At 36.4% G+C, this 13,441-nt stretch overlaps 1 protein-coding gene and 1 pseudogene across 1 annotated transcript in view; one reads left to right on the top strand and one right to left on the bottom strand.

Moving 5' to 3' along the window:
• The first annotated feature begins 225 nt into the window (after nucleotides 1–225).
• On the top strand, nucleotides 226–344 carry LOC126250404 (5S ribosomal RNA; annotated as a pseudogene).
• A 4,485-nt stretch (nucleotides 345–4,829) lies between these two features.
• LOC126248563 (uncharacterized) overlaps nucleotides 4,830–13,441 on the bottom strand; it is a 166,537-nt gene continuing 157,925 nt past the window's right edge. The window contains exons 3-5 of the mRNA XM_049949658.1: nucleotides 10,843–10,951; nucleotides 8,924–9,151; nucleotides 4,830–6,452 (exon numbers count right to left, since the gene is read on the bottom strand). Coding sequence (XP_049805615.1) covers nucleotides 8,925–9,151; nucleotides 10,843–10,951 — 336 coding nt within the window. The 3' untranslated portion in view covers nucleotides 4,830–6,452; nucleotide 8,924. The remainder of the gene's footprint in view (nucleotides 6,453–8,923; nucleotides 9,152–10,842; nucleotides 10,952–13,441) is intronic.

Below are 13,441 nucleotides of genomic sequence, written 5' to 3'. Positions count from 1 at the left end.
AAAATGGTGTAAGTGGAAGCCTTGATAGCAGCTGTTTTTACTCAGCATCCTTTGGGGGACCATCAAAACAACTATGACCACAACTGATTAATTTTGGAGAGATTATCTGATGAGGTGGCAGTAGAATTACAAGCTACAAGTAGAGAAAAAATTTACTTAATCTCTTACTTCTTTCATTAGCTTAAAACGAGAGCATTAACAGAGCTGAAGTAGCATATCCGACAAGCCAGTGGTCTTGCCGCAGTGGATACACCAGTTCCCATCAGATCACCAAAGTTAAGCACAGCTGGGTGTGGCTAGCATTTGGATGGGTGACCATCCAGGTTGGCCATGTGCTATTGGCAAGTGGGGTGCAACTCAGGCCATTTCAGGTGGTACTTTATTGAGAACCAGTAGCTCCAGGGCACAAAAACTGACAACAGCTGGGAGAACAGTGTCCATTACCACACCCAACGATGCCTTTGGGCTGAGGATGACATGACAGTCAGTCGACACCATAAAGACTTCTGAGGGCTGTTGGACAGAGTTAAATTTAGAATAGATGAAAAACACAAACATTATTTATTTTGTGACAAAAAGTTTTCAAAAGCATCTCATTTGGACAGCTTTATTTGAAGCTCTGTTATGTTTTGTCCAGTGTCGTAAGTGACTTGGGTAGAATGCTCTATTTCTGATGTATATTGCTTATCAAACTCAGGTATCCTTCTAGGTCAATGATACTGTTGTGGAGAAAATGTATATGTCACAATATTATCAGCAAATTTTGGTGAAGTTTCTATTGGCTTCCAAAATATGCTCCACTTAGTGCTCTTTATTCCAAAGGCACATTCAATTTATTTTTGTGATACGGAAAATCATTTGTTGAAATATTCCTTCCCTGGATCTATAAAATCCATCAACTAAGATTTGATGAAGTGCCTCAACAGTGGATATGCATCACCTCCCATGAATACAAAAGGCAATACAACTGACGTCTTTGGTAGTGAAGAGTGACTGTAACATTAAGCATCCCTTCTTGCTTCAAGTGAATAACACTAGAAGGACAAAATCTACCACCTTCATTTCTGTTCCCATATCCCTGAGCATCTAATATAATGAATTTCCTGTGAGGATCAGTAAGTGCTTGAAGTACAACTGAATGAAAATGTTTACAACTATAAAATTTTGTACCAGAATTTTTAGGCACTTTAGAAGAATGTTTTCTGTCAGTATCCCCAACTGCATTTGGAAAGTTCTGTATGTTACATAAATCATTTAAAGTATTTTGAAAATCGTCTTCAGAAGGCATTTTATGTGGAGTGGCTCAGTGCAATCCCACAACACATTGGTAGCCGACGCCACAAATCTTACAGTGGTTGTTAATGCTGTTGTGAATGTGGCACTCATGTCTTGAAAAAGTACTACTAACCTGGAACAATTCTCATTTCATCAGCTGTTGATCATCCTTAAAATAAGTGCATTATTCCAGTGAAAAAATATGTAGTTACTTATATATTGCACTTGATGATGATGTTACACACAGTAACCATACAACACCCCCACCCCTTTCCCAAAACCTTGTTTCAATCTCTCAAGCCATTTATGAGATACAAGAGTGTTATGAATTTTCATTCTCGCTTTGTTGTCTCAGCACGCGAGCAGAAGACAGTGTACCATATACAATCCATTTTCTCAAGAATGGAGTGAATTAAGAGATCCTAACTAAAGCTTAAAGAAAAGTTCAGTATGTTAACTACATCTGGCATGTGGCAACAAATGACTTAACATGCACTAAATGGTAATTCATAGGGACACCTATTTTTCATTGCAAACTATTTGACTTTCTTGCAGTGGGATACTTAATTGTGAAACATCACAATAAGTATGATGCTTAACAAAATGATAAGCAGTTCTTTGTGAAGCTGATGAATAAAGGGTACAGGGCAAAGAAATGACGAGAATCGACCAAGCAACAGTCTGTATTGTAGTTGTAAATTGTTGTAGCTGTATTGGAAAAGTACCAGAGCTTCAAGTGCTGATAGAAAGCACAGAAGCTGAAATCGTTATAGGAACAGAAAGCTGGCTAAAAGCCGGAGATAAATTCTGCCAAAATTTTTACAGAGGCGCAAACTGTGTTCCAAAAGGATGGATTAATAAAGTAGGTGGTGGTGTGTATGTGTCCGTTGGAAGTGAAGTGTCTGTTGTAGTGAAGTTGAAATAGACAGTTCCTGTGAATTACTATACTCTACAGCCGTACGAAAATAATAATTGGCTCCTTCTACCGAACTCAATTCGACCAAATACCTAGGAATTACAATTACGAGCAACTTAAACTGGAAAGACCACAAAGATAATATTGTGGGTAAGGCGAAACAAAGACTGCGCTTTGTTGGCAGAACACTTGGAAGATGCGACAAACCCGCTAAAGAGAGAGCCTACATTACACTTGTCTGTCCTCTGCTGGACCAAAGCTGCGCGGTGTGGGATCCTTACCAGGTAGGACTGACAGAGGACATCGAAAAAGTACAATGAAGGGCAGCTCGTTTCGTGCAATATGGGTGACAGTGTCACTGATATGATACGCGAGTTGGGGTGGCAGTCACTGAAACAAAGGTGATTTTCTTTGCGGCGAGATATATTTACATAATTTCGATCACCAACTTTCTCTTCCGAATGCGGAAATATTTTGTTGACACCCACCTATCATCATAATAAAATAAGAGAAATCAGAGCTCGAACAGAAAGATTTAGGTGTTCCTTTTTTCCACGCGCCATTTGAGAGTGGAATGGTAGAGTAGTAGTATGAAAATGGTTCGATGAACCATCTGCCAGGCACCTAAGTGTGAATTGCAGAGTTACCATGTAGATGTAGAAGTAGAAGCTGAGAAGTGTGAGAATTTTTTTATCTCCTGAGGAGTTTCATTAAAATTGTTTGAGAAATCCTGCGGATTGGCAAGCTTGTGCATTTGCTGTCCACACAGTCAAGTAAACCTGCTGTCTGATGCGCAGCTCCGTGGCCCCACTATACCTGGACGCGAAGCAGCACTGTGGCAGCTGTCCAAAGTGCACCTCTTCTCTCCTGCGTTGCTCCACCTTAATCTAGGGCTTACGTGCATGCTTGTCACCTGTCATTTGCTTTGGGAAATAAGTGAGTAGTCCCGTGTGTAGGTGTGCGAACACATGTCCAATATATGATCTACAATAAAAGACAATTTGTGGAACTGGAATTATTTAGATCACCAGAGGATGATTTTAAATTATTGCAAAACATAAGGAACGTACCAGCAATGACAAAATTTATGAAAAACGTGTTAAGTGGATGAATACAGCTGCAGAGTGGGTGTGGTTAGGTCTGCAGGAATAATCTTGCTTTGGGATTAAAATACTATAAACTTAGTGCTGTCAAATCAGTGTGAATTTTGTTTACTCTTGTCATATTAATAACAGTATTTTGGTGGGAGTTTTGATTAAAATCTGAGAATTGTAGATAGGGCACGTTTCAGAAGGCACACAGTTAATCAGTTTCTTGCCTGTACCTTGGAAGTAAGTTTGTCTTCCATGCTGTCATGAATGTTGAGCCCGACTGCCAATTAAAATTCAGACAGTTGAGTTAGCTAAAAGGGGAGTAGCAGCAAATTACATTTTGCAAATTTTACAAACATACCACACATGGCAATGTGGAAATGTTTCTATTTTTATCTTGGAAAACCCCCATTTTTCTTTGTGTGACAAATATGATGCTGGCTAAAATAAATGACTTATTTCAACACTGTACATTCAGAGATTATGATATACTAATCCGGTGGTTCAAACTTATCTTTCCACTGCAGATACCAACATATATGATATGGTGAAAACTGAAATTGACAATATATACAATTAAGTGGTTGTTTTAGATATAGAAATTAAGAAACAGTTTAATAGTGACCATTTATAAGTATTCTACGCATAGAGGACTTATTTTATGCACAGTTATTTGATATGACTAGCTAATTCCAGCTCTAAATTTAGTATAAATACATTACAGATCATGGTCGTATTACTATACTGCCATGACAAGTAATTACCAAAATAAGGGACTACATTTTAAACAATCTGCCCATTTCATTTATTACGTAGGCCCCTTAAAAGGAGACCACCACTTTCTCAATGCAAATTACTTTCAGTGGCAATGAGGAAAAGGTGGGGGGAGGGGGGTATTGTCACTTGTTTGTGCAGACCACTCACACGCTTCCATGTTTGGTAGTTTGGTTATAAAAGCAAAATTTGTACCAGCAGATAATGCCAATATTTTGGCAGTAGTGACAAGAATTGTGATGGTGGCATTGATACTGTAATTGCATGATTAAAATAAAAAGCAATGACTTAATTGTGAATACAGAATGTCCTAACACTTACAAACTTTAACTATTGGATCAGTGATATGTGCCATCACCAAACACATCAATCATATGAGATAGTGAACTGAATTGCTTTCAGTGTTAACTGTGTAGCCATTAGTAACTTTGCCAGAATTCAATGAAATAATAAATTGTTCAGTGTATGTTCTGTTATTACACACACACACACACACACACACACACACACACACACACACACACACACACACACACAGAGAGAGAGAGAGAGAGAGAGAGAGAGAGAGAGAGAGAGAGAGAGAGAGAGAGAGAGAGAGATTTATTTTTTTTTTTTCGCTGCAGCCACCTGTTATGAAAACCAACAATAATTTGTATAACAAACAAATATTAAATCCAAGCAATACTGTGGAGAAAAAATTTATTGGTTCAGCCAAGTATAAATAATTGGTGCTTAATAAACTGATACATAAATAACTGGAATGGAATCACAAGATCACATATGTACAATAAGCACAAAATATATCAAAGACATGCAATATATAGATTGTTCTGTGTAAATGGAAATAAAACTTTAAGACTATAGTGAATATTACATACTACACACAATATTTTTCATACATCACAGAATATTACATTCAAATTCAAATGACAATAACAGCTTAAACAGTTTAAAGTGAATCAAATTTCTTTAAAACAAGTGGTACTACATTTAACCTACATGACTGAAAATGCAAATTAATGGGTCTTAGTTGGTATAATAGTACTGTTATTTACTAAATTTTAAATTAGCTGTTAAAAAGGTTATTAATAAATTTTTCAACAAGGAAGTGTGGCCTTCTGCAAAACGCGCAATATTTTCCCATGGAATATAAAAAGAATTAATCACTATACCACACTTGGTGTGTTCTTTCTAAAGTCACACCCTAGATACAGATAGAGCAACATATATGGTATACATACAAAACACTGTTGTGTCACATCTAATACCTCTCTGAACACCATCACTTTATGTAAACTACGGTGAATACATGGTTTTGCATACACAGAATATTGAAAACTTATTTGAGCACAAACTTATATCATACACTTTTTGCTATTACATCAAAGTTATAACATTACACTACACCTTTCATACACAAAGCAAATGCTCTATGATTCAATAGCAAATGGAATCAAGACACTCGAAATATAAAGAATCACAGGAACTTTGTTACATATTTATTTACAAAAATATTATTCAAAATTTCCATCTTTCCAGATTGTATTAAAAAGAAACGAAATATAAAAAAAGTGCTGAACAATGCATCACAGAATTTTTAGAATGCATCTGTTTCAAAAATTTGTACAATTTCACGAGCAGCAGACAACTGCATAATAATGCATTTCAGGTATGTAAAGTTATAAATTATTAAGTTATTTAGGTTACACATGACTAGACAGTCTTTAACACTAATGATCAGATACTTAAGCTACATACATCACATTGCACACAAAATATGGGAACATAAATCATCTACATACAGTCAAACACTGGAGTGCTATTTTTAGGCAATAATAATTTCATACATAATAAATGATGAATATATAACACTGGAATACTTCTTGAATTCTCACACATAGCACTAACACACATTTACAAATATTCACAATACTGGTAATTTTATCCCTCCTACATGGCATTTCATTTCATACATTAAATATCACCTAGCAAAAACTATCAGCCACTTAGAATATACTATTTCAATATATGGAATTGACTCCTTGGCTTCTTTAAACGAAGTACAACTAAATCAACATCTCAGAATAATTTAATGAACAATGACTGAATATCTAGTTTACTAATGCATTGGGCAATGAGAGGAGTGATTATACTTGCAAACTTCATAAAATGAAAAAAAAAGTACAACAGGTAAGATTCAACAGCCACAGAAGTATGAATATACAAATTTTAGATAAAATCTCATACAAAAACTTCACTCATACTTCCGCATGACTTATCACTCTCTGATCACTTTCTTTTCCAATACTTCTCTGGAAGACTAGAGTTAAAAGCAACCTTCCATCAAGCTCACCAAGAGCAGCACTCATTAAATATTAAATGGTCTTCAAAGACAGCTGAAAAAACAAAATAGACATTTATATAATAAGCACATTATGTCAGTAATGTGAGACTAAAACTAGAAATAACTAAATTCTGTTTACAATCCTAAATGCTCAAAATTCAAACAATATTACAGTCAATAGACAAAAATCACATTCTTAAGCAAATTAATCAATCAGAATAAGGCACTTGTGGTAAACTATAAATACAAACACAAATGTCACAAATTTGAGATATGCATATTTGTTATATGGAGGGTACTTTTAATAAGAATCAGTGAGAGACAAGAGGCAACAATTGGACCTGGCATGTTTTCTAAAAATACCTTTGCTCTCTTGTGTATTCTAAGAATTTAAATTTAGTCAGTGCCAAACAACATAAAAAGAAGAAAGAGGAAGCTATAAATTGTAAAAAGAAAACTTCCTTTGATTCAGCTCTACAATGACGTGAATAGGGTGACAAATAATGGCGAGAATCCTAAAAGTCAGTAGCACTATAATCAGTATTTCCATGATAGTGCAGAGTATTAAAGCAATGACAATTTTTTTCTTCTACACCAACTTTTCCTTCACTACGTTCACTTCACGTAACAAAAAGGCTTTTGTCTGTATTTCGAAAGGAGAGACAGGGTTTTAAATCCCATCAATGACAAGTTCACTGAAGATGAGGTACAAACTTAGACTGAATATTGGCCCAGTCCTTTTCAAAGGAACCATAATGTAATTTTCCAGAAGCGTTTTAAGGTATCCACATAATGATGAGACGTTGACATGAACCCCACTACTCCTGACTGCAATGCCGTCAATATTAAATAGACTACAACAGTCTCAAAAACAAAATATTTGTGAAAACTGCAACATTAAGATGGACACATATTACTGAAATTCACTTAATACAAAGGGTGGGTAAATAAAATTAATCAGTTATGATTACACAACTGCACATGATGCCTGGCTACAAATTTAGTATGGTGTGAAGCATCACATGGTGCAATCAGTCTCATCACAGTGAATCAAATAGGACTTTGCTATGTTTGTGGAGAACCTCCCTCATTACAGTTTCTATGCAAGTCTGTGTCTGGTGAACATTTGAGCCTGATTGGTGGCGGCATATGTTCTTCAACTGGAATTCCCTGCAAGAGTGGCAGTACTTTGAGCTATAGGATATCCTTGATGTAATGCTTGCTGTTCAAATTGCACTAAATACTCAGCAGTTGACATTGCATATTGCATTCAATGGCATCTGTAAAACCACTTTCAGTTTGTGGTGTGCGCCACTCCATAATGCATACTGCTAGGTAAGTCAACAAGGGCACCTACAACATATATTTGGCCATTAATGGACAACTTGAAACCGGAAGACACTAAATTCTGGCACTTGGTATGCTGTAAGTCATGATATGACAAACAAATTTCTTGCAGAGTGTCTGTTCTAGCTCACTCATATTCCACACTCTGATGTTTAGGGGTATTGGCACTTACTTTACCATTTCAAATTCATCAGCGTGAGGACTGTTTACTAACTGTGGCTGCAATAACAATGACCTTTAAAATCATTTAAAGTGGATGCTGCGGGACCTACTTATCAGCCACCTTTCTGGAAAGGTACTCGCATGTTGTCAGGAAACCATTCTATACAGACTTTAAAGTTTGGATTCACTGTGGCAATACTGGGTGTTGCTATTTTCAGAATTATTCATGTGTGTACTCAATCTACTACTGTGAACACATTAAATTTGGTTTAATCTTCTTTAGTTTGTGACAAGTCTTTCCATCACCATACTTATGAATATATAGCCAGAACAATATGTACTTCAGAATGTGCCTCATATCAGAGTATCTCTAGATAGATATCAGTCTATTACTTGCTAATAACATGCAATCTAAAGTACACAATCATTTCTGATTCATGGTTTTACCATATACTCAAAAAATGAAATTCCTTGCATAGTTATTAGGAATTCGGCTGGTTTTAGCAAGAAAGTTCACTGCTTATTTACATTTCACAACACTCACTGATAGCTTGGTACATCTTATAACTGTAAACAAACAAAAATAACTGTGGGTTGTCCAAAGTAAATCTCTTAAGTATGCTCTTGTGACCTCACGTTTTTTAATGAAGTTCCAGAAACTGTTGTAAATAACAACATTTCTGGAGATCAAAACTGAAACACTCAAATGGAAAAATAGGCACGATTTCTGATATGTATGCACCCCCTCACCCCCCCCCCCTCCAAACTACACACACAGTTTACGCGGAAATGAGAGATAAATTACAAAGACATTTCAGCTCTTATCAGGGACTATGTACTACACACTTCTACTGCACAGCAACACACACACACACACACACACACACACACACACACACACACACACACACACACACACACACACACAAACTTAGAATGTTAACTGCCCCAACCAAAAGAACTAACTAAATAACACAATTTAGTATTACAATCCCTGAAGTACAAAGCCTTTACCTTAGAAGAGTAGGTCAGCAGTGTTACCCTCACTCCAAGCCATTGTTTCTCCATCTTCAGCTGGTTTCAAGTGTGGATCTGTATCCAGTGTCTCATCCTTCTGTGGGGTTTCTTGGTCTGTGGTGACTGGCTGATTTGCATTTGGTAGGGATCGAGTTACACCAAGCTGGAAGCCTTCAGTGCCAAGTACGACTTTGCTTGGTGTGTAACTAGCAAGACTACTGCCACCTACAAAAGCATATTACACGTGAAGGGAATATTCTAACCACAAAGTCAAGTCACATTGTCATTGCCAAAGTACTATAGTTAAAATAAAAAAGAAATGAGTTACCCCTAATGTGAGATAATTTAAGTGCTATGCATTTTTCAACTTCGGGACAGTTTACTACTTATGTTCATATAGGATGTTCAAACTTTAATGGTATCACTTAGGACAGTCAACAGTATTAGCTACTTTTGCTACATAATTATTAGAATGGACTAATTCATGAAACACTATCACCATACATAAATACTAAGCTAGAATGTATGTTGAGATTTATATAGGAATACAACAAGAAAGCTTTTTACAGTATTCAGTTGCCATACAAGTTTGGATGAACTAATAGTTTCTAAACCTTCTATTAAGAGGAAATTTATTGATATCAAACAAGTGACTCAGTTCCTACAGGTAAAGTTTTAATAAGGCATGGAGGTTTCGGAGGAACTGGTGGTTTCAGCCGCACTGAAATATAATGAAGTCATTAAGTTCACTTCTTTCTTCTGCATGTGTGTTTAGTAATGCAAAAAATTAGACCATGTTCTACACACTCAAAATACTGTTACACAGTATTTATTAAGTAAACATCATTGTTAGGCTTGATGGTCTTCCTTTTCGAAAACTTCCACGAAATTAAGAACCTTAATGTCAGGATAATGAAATACTATCTCTGAAGACATATTTTGTCAATGTTTGTATTAGATATTGTCAATTACTGTAAAATGAGGCAGCGATTATAAAATTCTTCAGAAATGTAATGACACAGTATGTTTGATTCCCTTAACATTTACAGAAGAATTAGTCTTTCTTTTCTCAGACTTTTTTCGGCATTGTCATTCATAATGTTGAGACATAATTTATGATAGGCAGAATGCACATTGTACAATAAAACACTACAAATAATTTTAAAAAAAGGAGACACACACACACACACACACACACACACACACACACACACACACACAGAGAGAGAGAGAGAGAGAGAGAGAGAGAGAGAGAGAGAGAGAGAGAGAGAGAGAGAGAGAGAGAGAGAGACTGCTCTAGACCATAATTCCTCTTTCAAGAGCAGCTTCAAAGACACCTTACACAATCTGCTTTCACAGTAACTCAATCTTAACCTGGGCTTCCAAAAAACTATTATTGATATCTAATATATGACATTTCTCAGGCCACAAGAGAGTATCTGAGAAACTATGCCAGATCCAAAAACAATTATAGTGACTGATAAATCTTCAATTGAAGAGCACAAACAAATTATCTTCTCTATGATAAAAATGTATGCTCCTTCAACAACTAATAATTTTTTTACTACATAGTATCCACTGGTTGTGTTTCCTGGTTATCAAGTGATAGTGTGATGTTGGTACTAATGTTGTTACAATGAAGCATAGCTTTGAGTTTTTAGAAATTAATTTTAACAAATGTGGAAGATTAGAAGATTCTACTCTTTGTAAAACTGAAATCATATCACACTCCCTTAAAACAGCAAGCAACCAAATGAATGAAATAACTATCAAACTAACACACAATCACTGAAAGATCAAGATTTACTCACTATAAATAAATAATTAAATAAAACTACGTCTGGAACCTTAGGAACCATACATAGTTCAAAAGTATGTACTTCTACAAGAACAATAATTTACGTTAATAATCTCACCTGTTGGTGTAGGTACACCAGATACCGGAGTTGCAAGTTCACCCATAAGGGAAGCTTCAGATGGGTACTCAAATGTAGTAGTTGCAGAATCGTTGAAAGAAATATGCATCTGAAACAATGCCAACAATCTTCAATGTTTTACATTCTGCTACTGCCCAAATGAGAATCTAATTTGTTTAATAATTATAATATCATGATAAATTTAGTATCAGCACCACAGTCAGATAATAAAATCAAATGCAGGCAGTTTTGAGTGTAACAACTTAAGACACTGGTCTGATACATTCACTTTAAGCACCCTTGCATGTTACCTGTAATAGCTATTGAAAAACCCTAGTTACTCCTAATTAGTTTTTGATGCATAATCTGGTTAACATTTTGTATGGCTGAGAAAGAAGTTTTCAGTATTTTACTGATAGCCCTCATGAAATATTTTCATTGTTTTTTTGTCAAACTCTTGTCAGATGCAAAATTTTTAAAAAACATTGTGAATCTGCAACTTCACACTTAATGTCAACAAAACTATCATTTTATTAACACTTTAAGCGCATTATCCATTCCATGGGACTCACAATGAACACTCTGTTTGGGTGATGTCAGTTCCCTGGGCCTGACAGTCAACTTTAGTTTTGGACAAAGTCAGACTGTGGAGACTGACACTGTAATTTTCATATGGACATCATCAGTGCAGGACAAAGGAGTAGTTTAGATTTTCATGAATTATTAAAGGAAACCAACTGTTGAGTTAATTTTCTATCTGCATTCATGTTTAGGATCTGCAGCTCATCTTTCTTTCCATGTTTGCAGTTAAATTATTGGATATAGGTTCCACCTTTTACACAAAAATGTTTTTTCTTGTTACCCAAACATATTTTTGCACCTCTGTGTCATCATCAGGCGGTTTTGTTTATTGAAAACTATAAAAAGTCAACATATTTTAGGTTGTAACTGATGTAAACAAAGTGAGGCCTGTAGGAAGTTTTTGTTCATTTTGTTGTTACCGTGATTTTACACTATATGGTTTTGTAGGACCATCTGTATGGTGTCCTGTACTGATAGCTTGTCATCTGCAAACCAAATGATGTAAATGTGAATTTCATCAGCGAGTTAACACATCCCTTTATTTTTTTTAAAAGAATGTGCTTTTTGTGTGGCAAAATGTTTTGCATATATGTTTGTCAGTACACACGTTTTGTTGTGAGTTATCCTCCACCTTTTGTGTTCTGGGGGCACTGCACTGCAAAGTTCCTTTAGTGTGTTAAGTAATGTGTGATTACAGAGTGTAGTGTTCTCATTTAAAACTTGTTTGCCTTTTGCTATTGCCTTCTGAATGTGGAAGTTCTCTCCTATTGTCAGTCTGTGGTATAGACTGTGTGGTGTCACTGCTAGACACCACACTTGCTAGGTGGTAGCTTTAAATCGGCCGCGGTCCATTAGTACATGTCGGACCCGCGTGTCGCCACTGTGTGATCGCAGACCGAGCACCACCACACGGCAGGTCTAGAGAGACGGACTAGCACTCGCCCAGTTGTACGGACGACATTGCTAGCGACTACACGTACGAAGCCTTTCTCTCAATTGCCGAGAGACAGTTAGAATAGCCTTCAGCTAAGTCCATGGCTACGACCTAGCAAGGCGCCATTAACCATATCTGGAGAGTGTCTCACTTGTATTATCAAGAGCAATGTACAACAAGAAATTAAAGTTAAGTATACGAGAAGCTCCGTTCTTTTCTTTATAGCTTTCATCACGTATCCTGTTTCAGACTTAACGCCAGTCGGCGTGTGTGTACGTGTGCCTTTCGGTTACCCGTCACTGTGGACTGGCTGCCTTGTCAGTCCACTACAGACTGTGGCTGGATTTCAGTATTTTTAAATCTGTCGCTGTTGTAATTGGGTGGTGGTTATGGACTATTAGACGGTCAGCAAATGTGCTATTGGTGCTGCTACTTTTTAGGGCACTGAGTATCTTGTTCTAAAGTTCTTGCATGTTTGTCCTATGTATACTGACTGGCAAGTGTTGCACGCGAGTTCATGTGTTCCTGATCTGTTGAATTTATCTGTGGGTGTCTCCTGTGTTCTCAGTTTGTGTGTGGTGTGGAAATAAAATTGTTTGTTAAACATAAAGTAATTTTGTGCATTGTGCCTGGATGTTGTGTTCACAACGATATCTATGCACTTTATCAACCACCTTTCCTTCCTTTTATCCAATCGTGTTTGCTTCTTCATATATCTATACCGCCTGGATTTCCACCTTTCCTTCCTTTTATCCAATCGTGTTTGCTTCTTCATATATCTATACCGCCTGGATTTTCTTCATGTGAATGATGTGCGAGCTGTTTCCAAAATATCATGATTGACACTTTCTGTCCCATCACATGTTGTATGATATAGATATCACACATTCACAACAGCTGTGTTCAAAAAGATAACGAATGCTAACTTTTGATATCATTTTAGAACTTCCTTAATGGGCTGATATACGCACTCATCTGATCAGACACATGAATAGCCATTTTTCCCTTATTCAAGAACAATTTCAGGTTTCCAATACACCCCTCTTCTGATTGTCATGTTTTCAGTTTTACTCCAATACACGT

Source organism: Schistocerca nitens, chromosome 3 (genome assembly GCF_023898315.1).
Source record: "Schistocerca nitens isolate TAMUIC-IGC-003100 chromosome 3, iqSchNite1.1, whole genome shotgun sequence".
In the NCBI taxonomy this organism is placed as follows: domain Eukaryota; kingdom Metazoa; phylum Arthropoda; class Insecta; order Orthoptera; family Acrididae; genus Schistocerca; species Schistocerca nitens.
The sequence above is the reverse complement of the archived record's forward strand: the minus strand, read 5'-3'. Positions and strand labels throughout refer to the sequence as shown.